The 9,808-nt window shown below is 34.2% G+C and overlaps 1 protein-coding gene across 9 annotated transcripts in view; it reads left to right on the plus strand.

Moving 5' to 3' along the window:
* LOC106151265 (uncharacterized) overlaps positions 1 to 9,668 on the plus strand; it is a 32,978-nt gene extending 23,310 nt beyond the window's left edge. For 6 of the 9 annotated variants that reach the window (XM_087000839.1, XM_087000843.1, XM_087000844.1 and 3 more), the window contains 5 exons: positions 718 to 765; positions 2,013 to 2,114; positions 3,799 to 3,965; positions 4,192 to 4,307; positions 4,554 to 9,668. In XM_087000839.1, the coding sequence (XP_086856965.1) occupies positions 718 to 765; positions 2,013 to 2,114; positions 3,799 to 3,965; positions 4,192 to 4,307; positions 4,554 to 7,078 (2,958 nt within the window). In that variant the 3' untranslated portion in view covers positions 7,079 to 9,668. The remainder of the gene's footprint in view (positions 1 to 717; positions 766 to 2,012; positions 2,115 to 3,798; positions 3,966 to 4,191; positions 4,308 to 4,553) is intronic. The other 3 variants (XM_087000846.1, XM_087000845.1, XM_087000847.1) reach the window with 3 other exon arrangements.
* The last annotated feature ends 140 nt before the right edge of the window (positions 9,669 to 9,808 follow it).

Raw genomic sequence — 9,808 nt, forward strand, 5'->3', positions numbered from 1 at the left:
CTTAACACGATATTGCCTTTAAAACTGCACAAGAAACATGTTAATTATCTCAATTTTAACACATCACACAGTGACTGGATTTCAAATTTTTTTAATCAACCACACTCAGCGAGTCAAAGTTGGCTGTAATTTCTGCAAGACCGTAGACATAAACACTGGCACACGGAATCATATTAATTTTCATTTATACTTTAACTGTATAAACATGACAATAAGTAAATTATTATTATTATTATTTATTATTATAATTATTTTATCCTTTAAGCCCTGCACTGTTGTGCTTATGTGTCAGCTTTTGCAATATCACAACAAATATTTTTCAGCTTAATTTAATTTTTAATATATATTTTTTTCAATTTGTCTTCATGGTTATTTAACTTTAAATATTTTAGCAGTTTTATTGCACCAATTTCTACTTTATCTTTTAATGTAATAAGAACAATTGGTTGTGTCATTAGGGCATGTTTTTTTCAATGTGGCGGCTGTTGTGAAGCCTCAAAAATGAATGTCCATTGTTTTTTTGTTTTTTTTTTTTTTTGCTTCATATATGCTTTCACCAAATTTTTATTAATTTTTCTGGGCCAGTTTGATATTTTAATCAAAATAACCAATGTAGGCAAAAAGATTGATGATTTGACAAAAAGGGAATTGGGTCCAAAAGAACCTTAGCCAAGACTATTTTGGTCTTCAGTTTATGATCTGATGTTATTTATGCAGGAATATACTGTAAATTACCATGGGGCATCAAATGGCGGATTTGTAAGTGTAAGTAGAGAGTAAATCTAGCGAGTGTTTTCTTTATGAAATTACGGTGTTTCTTGCAGTGTAACTAAAGTGATAGTTTGTTTTGATCTGAAAGTCTTGTCAGTGGGATTGTTTAGTTGTATACTTATTGCTTCATTCTTACTTGTCAGTGCTTATTGTGGTTAATATAATAAACTAATTTTAAAAAATGAATGTATTTTAAATTATAATTTTATCTACTGATATCAAGACCTTGAAAATCTGTTCAATTACAAAATACTCAACTATGAACAAGTTAATGTAATTGAACTGAAATTTTCAGGCAATGTTTTACATAATGCTAAATGAAGTAGTTTAGGGAATGTATGATAAAAGGTGTCACACTATCAAATGATTATACTTATTCAATTTAATGGATTTAAGAATCTAAACCAACTTCATTGTGGTATTTTGCCCTGTTCCTTTGTATTTGTATTCATACATACTTGATCATTGTTGATTAACTGTAAAATTTGGTGGTTGGTTTATTTCAATTGAATGAAATTGATATGGTAAAGATATGGTGGAAGTAATGTTTCATAAATGTTTATTATTATGTTGGTATGTTTTTGAAATGTAACATATTTTGGGGAGATGGTGGAAGTTTTTTATGTTTAATTGATGTGCCTCAACAAAAAGTGACATAAGATATTGAACATCACATTGTCCTTTGTTGTCTCAAAAAGACAATTACTCTGAGAACCAAGTATAGTTCCCCAGCTTGCAGTAGACAACATAATTAGAAATAAACCTATTGCTAGATTTTGTACTTTCCCTCCCCACCCTACTAATCCCCTAGCTGTTATGCCTTAACATTTTAGAAGTCATAGGGTTTGGGGCTATTGTGTTTGTACTTGACATCCAAATAGTCACAGAATGTGTAATGTTTGAAGTCTTTTTTCCCCAGTCCAGTAATTGACCAAAACCAAAGATTACCTAAAACTCGAACATAATCAATCCAAATATTGCCAGTAATATAAAGCAATTATCTTTGGAAAGTTTGTGACCCTCAGATGTTAATCTCGACCAAAATGTAGATAGGAGTTAATTTAACTAGTTATCATCCATTTAATATGTTAAGTTTCCCATAGCAGTCATGGCTTTAACATGGGATTTCTATGGAATATCTCTAGCTTGATTAAAGACTAAAAACTAAAAAGAATATTTTTGAGATAGACAATGCAAGATATTGAACTTCTTATCAAGCTTTTGTGGTATATTGTTTTTAGGTGTATGCTCTTGGTAAAGATGGTTCCTATGATGTCCGCATGGACTCTGCCCAAAACACTCCTACAGAGAAAACTAGATTTATATATGAAAATCTAACTGAGGTAATTTATATTTAGGTTAAAATTTGGGAACCAATTCATGTGAGCCACTATGTAGGCCAGTGTTGAATTGGTATTAAGTTGGTGTAATTCATCCACCTGGTGCAGGTGATACTGATCACATAATGAGTCCTTAGCACGTAGCAACCCTCATTTAAGAGAGTAAATTTTTAAACATTTGATTGATCAATTGACTGTGCTTTGGACCTAGTATGCTTAATGGCATCACTATCTCCTGGCTTGCGTGGATGCATTAGATTAACTGAAGTCTAATAGATTGGTGGTACATGATGCTCATGACTTATTTGTACCTCTTATATTTATCCTAGCACTGAGTGTACTGTCCTTTCACAAAATATTAATTTCACTGCATCTGATCCTCAGTATTGCCCTGTGCTCACTGTTCACAGTTCTACCATGACCAGCTCACTTATAAAGCATGGACATGTATCTTGAAATTACCACTCATATATCCTTTGGCTTTGCTTTGATTCTGTACTGCAGTTAATTGCTATCTATTAATATCTTTTTTTTTTGTATGGGAATATGAGCAGTGTGTAAAGATTTGTATTATTTTATATAATAAAACTTAAAAGACTTTGTGACATGAGGAAAATTATCTGAGTGGATGTCAGTAGTATTCCTGTTTTGAAAAAAAAATTGCTAAATAATTAATGGAGAGAGATTTCAGTATGAAATATTCAGTATGAAATGTACTGGAATTGTATGGATTTGAAGTGTATTGGCACATACTGTACCATCTCATCCCATTTACCAATAACATTTATCCAATAACAACTCTATTTTCACAAATCTTCCATTCCATGTTTGATTTTGATTTTGATTTTATATTAACTTTCCTGATTTGCTTTGGATATTTGCATGTTGTCTTGGTTTTGCATGTGCTATGTTTTAGTTTTGTATTTTTGCATATCCAATCAGGGAATAAAGAATGATGTGTTGTATTTGTTACTGCATGTAGCATGTTATTTCTTAGTGCATGTAGGGTATATGTTATTTAATGTTATGTAGCTTGATTATATCTATATCCTTTACCAAATGACAGACTTTACGAAAGGCCAAAAAACTGTGAGAAATTTGATCTAACAAGCTTGAAAATTCTGTCAGGCTGAAGCAAAATCTGACAGACTGAATCAAATTTATAAAAAAAAATGCAAATTTGATTTTTTTTTTTTTACAGTGTCTGTATATATTCTGATCAGTCTGTCTGTCCATGTCGTCCCCATTGCTGTTTCTGTCATATGGCATTCGCCCCATAACTGCCAAATGGTTTTTTGTTTTACTTTAAATTTACTGAGTGGCTTTTTTTTTCACAATTTACCGATGAAAATAGAGCTTTTTCTCCTTTCTTGTTCAAAAAACTTGAAAACATAAGGACCAACAGTACAGAATTTTTATCGGACTGAGGCGAAATTTGTCAGGATTGTCTGATGGTCCTGGGCCTTTTGTAAAGTCTGAAATTATAAGTATTGATGTACATAATAAACTGCCAATATTCCCTTGCAATGTAAATGTCACTAGAAAGAAAAAAATGCCAAGAAATATTATTATACAAGATTTACCATTTTGTAAATATTATGAAAAAATGGTACAACATTTTAGTATGTATTGTAGAAAAAGTTAATATGTCATAAATTTTTTACTTAAAACAATTACATATTTCCAGGACCATCTTGTGATCAATGGTACTGTAGTGAGGACATTGTCCACACAGGATAGCCATGACAGTGGGAATGAAAGCATTACGTCAGAGTTCTACAGAAGTAATGGGGATCAAGGATGTGAAGAAGAGCCACAGAGTCCAAAACCTTATGTGCAGGGGATCCCTACAAGGTACTTTCAGTAAAGATTGAAAATGCTTTGCTTTTAATGTATGAAATTAGCTGTTCTGCTTACATTGTGTGAAATAAAGAAGCATGCACTCAATGATGCCCATAAATTAGTCTACACATGTTATATCATTGTAATATTCTGATAGTTTGAACTGTTACAGAAATGGTTGCTCAGTCATTTCTTATCAGCACCTTAACAACCATTAAAAACCATTTCATTTCTATAGGAGCCTTACTCCTTTACCAGAGGAGTCGGAAACCAGTGATAGTACACCAAGTGCTCCTGAATACAGTCAATTTGGAATGAATCATGGCAAGCAAATAGTCTTGGAGACAGTTCCTGGTCAGTTTTGTTAATGTCTTATAAGAAATAGTTATCAGGAAAGAAATAAAAAGTATTGTTTTGTGAGGCAAAATAATGAGCAGTGAAGGTCTAAATACAAACAAATTTTAGCACTTTTAGTAAAGATTAAGGCTAGTAGTCAATTTACCAAGATATAGTTCTCTGTAGTTGTGCATAAGGAGTGTGTATTTATACCACTATGATATATATGTACCGATGTGTTATATATATTTATTTTATCTTTAGGTACAAACTATGTGCAAGCCGGTTACCCCATATGTGATGAGTCAAGCATAGCAAAACCAGATAATATGACTGTTATGTGTGTCCAAAGACAAGGAACACCAGCAAATAAACCTCCACCTCTGCTACAGGATTCTTTATCACAGCCAGAAACATTGGATACAAGTATATCTTCATATGTAAAAACTGCTCAGAAGCAATCACCAGATGACAGTCATTCCATGTCTAAGAAAGACTTGATGGATCATAGCTACAATGAGATAGGTTCATATGTGAAAACTGCTGCCAATGGCATCTGTTTGTCACCACCAACTGATCCTGCAGATAGTTCTGTGGGGTCCTATGTGCAGGTTGCTGCCTCTCAGAATATCAATAACAACAATTTGAATGGAGGTGTGTCTCCCCCACCAGTTGAGAACTCTAGTAACCCTGTTGGGGATGAATACTTAGAGCCACTGCCTTCATCAGAGGCAGGTAAGATGGATACGGTGCAAGTGCCCCAAAATCAAGACAAATCTACTTCCAAGTCCTCCCTTATTGCTGTGAATAAGGCATATGGTATTGAGGTGCCAGAGAAAAATTCATTGGAAAATGCTGATACCTCTCCACTATCTGTTGGGGACAAATTCAGTGCTGGTGGAAAGTATGTTGAGGTCAGCAATGCACCAGATGAAGAATATGATGAAGGTGATGGTTCAAGCATGACAGAAAAACTGGAACAAGGAGTAACTGTCAAACTGTCAAAGCCTATTCCTGAAGGAGTAGACAGTGGTAAGAATTTTGGGACATATGCAGTTCTTGATAATACTGATGAGGATGACGAAGTTTTTAGTTCTTACGTGCAGGGTCCTGGATCATCAGAAAATTATGTACACACAGATAATGAAGATTCATTTATTTCACCTGATGTACAAAAGCTTGATTCATCTGAAGACCCACGGGTTTCTATAGAAAATAGTGAATATGTGACTGAGATTCCAAAATTCATAGCTGCCCAAGAGCACGATACAGGGTATGTAGCTAATCCAAACATCATTCCATTAGATAACGATAAGCAAGGTCCCATTGGTACAATGCCCCCAGCTGTCTCAGCCTCAGCTCCAGTGGTCAAAGCGTCTCCAAAAAGGAAATCAGACCAAGTTGTTTCTGGAAATAATGTGCTGGCACCTGTTGCCTCACAAATAAAAGCAGGTGTTCCACTTCAATACCCAACCAACGGCGGGTATGTGACAGTACCTCCACCAGTGCCACCATCTTCCAACACAGCTGCAACTTACAATGGCTATGTGACAGCAGAACCTCCAGTGGTACCATCAGTTGTATCTACAGCTAATACTGGGTATGTTACAGACCCAGCTCCAGCACCATCACCCAACACCATTGCTGCTGATAGACGTGAGGGGGCTCCATCTAAGGTACCAACAGTTTCCAACATAACTAATAATGGGTATGTGACTTCTCCTCCTCCAGTGACACATCAAGCTGCAACCAACAGTGGGACAGCACCTAGAACATCTGTTGCATCAGATAACACACCAGCTGGTAATGGGTACATGACGGCACCCCCTGTGATTGTATCCACATGTGTGAATACCAATACTGGGTATGTGACAGCACCACCAATTTTAGTACAATCAGCCAGTAAGGCAACATGTAATGGGCAACTGAGAAAACCACTTCCTGATACTTCTACAGTAAATGGGTACGTGACAGCACCACCCCCAGTAAATAACACTGTCAACTCCACCAGAGAGAGAGCACTTCCACAGATAACTTCACCAGCTTTAAATAGTAATGGCTATGTCACTACTGCACCAACAGTATTACCACCGGCAACCTGTAACAATGGGTATGTCACAGCACCAGAGGTACAACTGGCTAGTGCTGCAACCAATCACAGGAATGTAACACCAATACCAACAACAGAAGTATCACCAGTTTTCAGCACAACCACAAATGGGTATGTGACGGTACCACCAACAATGTCTTCTGTACCCAGTACCACATCTGCAGCTAATACTGGGTATGTTACAGCACCACCAGTGGTACCATCAGTCAGTACCACTGCAGATGCTGCTGTCAAGAATATGGTTCCACCATCAAAGCTGAAGTCCCAAAAAGTCCCAAATGCTAACACAGGACATGTTTCAGATCCAGTGATGGTGTCACTTAAAGAAGAAAATAATAATGATGCTATAGGTAGATATACCCACGTGGGTGGAGCAGAAAATAGCCAACATCGGGACAAGGGTGCATGTGATGGCACCTTGAAAGACAATTATAAAAGCACTGGTTCAGACTTGACTCATAATAAGAACTGGTCCAATAAATCTTCACCATCTCACTTTAAGATGGCACCTGTAAATGACCAAGGTTATGTGACAATGCCAAACACCACTGATACTGCTACATTATCGCATCAACAAGATACAAATAAGCGTGGGGATTTAATGAAAAGAGATAGTGGTTATGGATCACCTCTGTCATCTCCAAAGGATGTGATCAACCAAGAAGACAATCAGACTTGAGGAGTCCCTCCAAAAAAGGCATGTATTGAGCCTTTGTTTTTGAGAATATGACAGAAGCCATTAGTAATTGGTAATGGTTCTAGGTTTATTATTCTTTGCTTTGTCGTGCCTGTTTTACCATTTAGGTGGTAATAGTCTTATAATAATTGAGATTATGACTATGTAGGCAAAGATGAGTCTAGTAGACAATGATAAATGCATTAGAATGTTTTACATGGGGAGGAGTACTAGCATGCAACATAAAATACAACCCTTGGGTTAAGTATGATACATTTGTAAATGGACTTGAGACTTCAAAGTTTGAAGATTATTTGGGTTACACAATGAAAAATATTGGCTGGATATAGACAGATTATGGGGTACTTAGCCAATATTTGCAAGCCTGAGGCAAATCCATCAGAGTGTTTCATGAATAATCAACATGATAGTCGTGATTTTATACACTGCATTCCAGGATTTGGCTTCTAATGCTGGAGGGCTATGATTGCAAGCACCAGTATGATCTTTGCAAACTAGTTTTGTACACCATATGGCGTACAAAACTAGTGTGCATGCTTATAGTGAATTGTGTTCAATGGTGCAGAGAGATGATTATGAGGATTTTATATAATGGCCATTGTTTTTTTATCTTTTGTAACCACTTGAGATTTTAGAGTGGAACACTGGAGATAAAGTTGTGTATCATATAGAGCGCAAAGCTATTTTTAGTAGTTCTTCCAAAATAAGGATAAAGTGGTCTTAGCAAGATAATCTTTGATCATCTTTTCTAGCAATGATTTGGAGACTGTTTTCTTTTACTTTAAAGGCATATATTTTAGCTGAGATCTTTTCAAATATTAACTCATTTTTTTTGTACTTTTTATCCTTAAATCAATATTTTGGTTACTAAGTGTACATGTTGATATAATATTAAAAAATGTACACTGGAGAATTTCTTTCGAGTTGTTGACTGAAAATGTTTTGAAGTTGAGATCTCAATAATTTTCTTATCAATTTCTATTTTGAACATTTCATTTTGACAAAGATGTTGGTGTTTTTGGAATATAAACGTTGTATACTGTAGAATTTGAGTTTGGATATTGAGTAGCATTTGCCTTAAGGTTTTGAGGTATTTTTTTAATGTTTTATAGCAAATTTTGTGATTTCTTAGTAAACATTTATAAGAAAGATGATATATCATTCTTCATCAGGATTGAGAAATCATATTTTTTGTTAATTTCCATTACCTCTGTATTACATTCCCCAGCTGGGAGGAACTGCTGATGTGAGACTTTTCCAGTAACTCCCATGTAAGACAATATGTACATATGTAATCATATATTTAGTTGAACATTTTGTAAAACCATGATTGGATATTGGACACTAGCCACTGAAAGCCACTATTTTGAAGAGCTTATTTAGTTTTTAAGTCAGTTTATTGTCAGATAGCATGTATAGCTATGGAAAGTCTTAATGATTTGTAAAATATAAAAGCAATAGGCTGAATTTTTACAATGTTAAAAGTATGTTGCTAATATTACATTGATACAGAGTTGAAATCTGAATATTTTGAGTGTGCACTTGTTAACCAATGCATAAGAATGTATTTGGCAATGTTACTTTTTTATTTTTATTATTCATGTGTAATCAGTCGTACTGATATATAGCCAAAATTAAAAACATTGTTGTATTACTGCAGTAAGACAGAGTCCCAGTAGTTGATCCCTAATAAGTAGTAAATAGAGTACTTACATTTGTATTGTATAATAATGAATATTTTCATTATAAAAAATTAATACAAAAATTAATAAAAAAAACAATGTAATAATTTGAAGTTATAGCACTAATTAAAATTGGATTTAAAATGTATATTCAGATGTTATGAAAACATTTATCAGTAACATGTGGGTGTGTGTGCAGTGTAGCCATTTTCTGCTAAGTGATGCGCTTGAAGAAATTTTTTGTCAAATGTTACCATATTATTTCAACAGTTTAATAGTTATAGAAAAAATATGTGCATTACAGACTAGATGTGATGCTACTAGAAGGTGTCTGCTGTTCTATGGAAACTTATTATGGCATGCTTTGGTAAAATTTGTTCTAGAAGATGCATAGCACTTCTTCAGTTTGCTCAGCACATACTTGTCTTATTGTTCTGGTTAAGGGTACTTACTATGGAAATTATGAAAGTGAATTTTATTATTTCAGACAACAAACAGAATTTAGTTGTAATTGCTTGTTTTGTCTCTTAAAGATCAGTTTAAGATTTTATATGAAGGATCTTGCATTCAATTAAATTTGACTTTAATGTTTTTAGACAAAATAAAGAAGATGGGTACTTATATTTTAAAATCATTCGTTCTTAAAGCTTTTAAAGTAAACTTTTTGACACATTTTAGGATGTCACTGAATGAGATTTTTAACTGCCGCAAAAAGTGGAGTTTTATCAAGTGTGCCAGTGCAAATGCTCTGAAGAAGATTCCTCACTCTTGGAGGTTGTAAACATTTAATATGCCATTGCATTTTTACTTATTCTTATAACTTACATAATATTTGGCAGAAAAAGCTTTTATTTTTTCTTAAAGTTAATAAACTTTGTGAAAAAAGTTTATTTTCGTGTTGTCTTGTCCAGTCTTTCATTGATCTAAAAAATAATTTTATTACTTACAAATTGTCGATTGTAACCTACATGCATAGGTTAATGTTGGCTAAAAAGTATAGAAATATATTTGGTGTACAGTTATTTCTAGC

This window comes from Lingula anatina, chromosome 1 (assembly GCF_051362555.1).
Source record: "Lingula anatina isolate TDL-2025a chromosome 1, LinAna3.0, whole genome shotgun sequence".
Lineage (NCBI taxonomy): Eukaryota > Metazoa > Brachiopoda > Lingulata > Lingulida > Lingulidae > Lingula > Lingula anatina.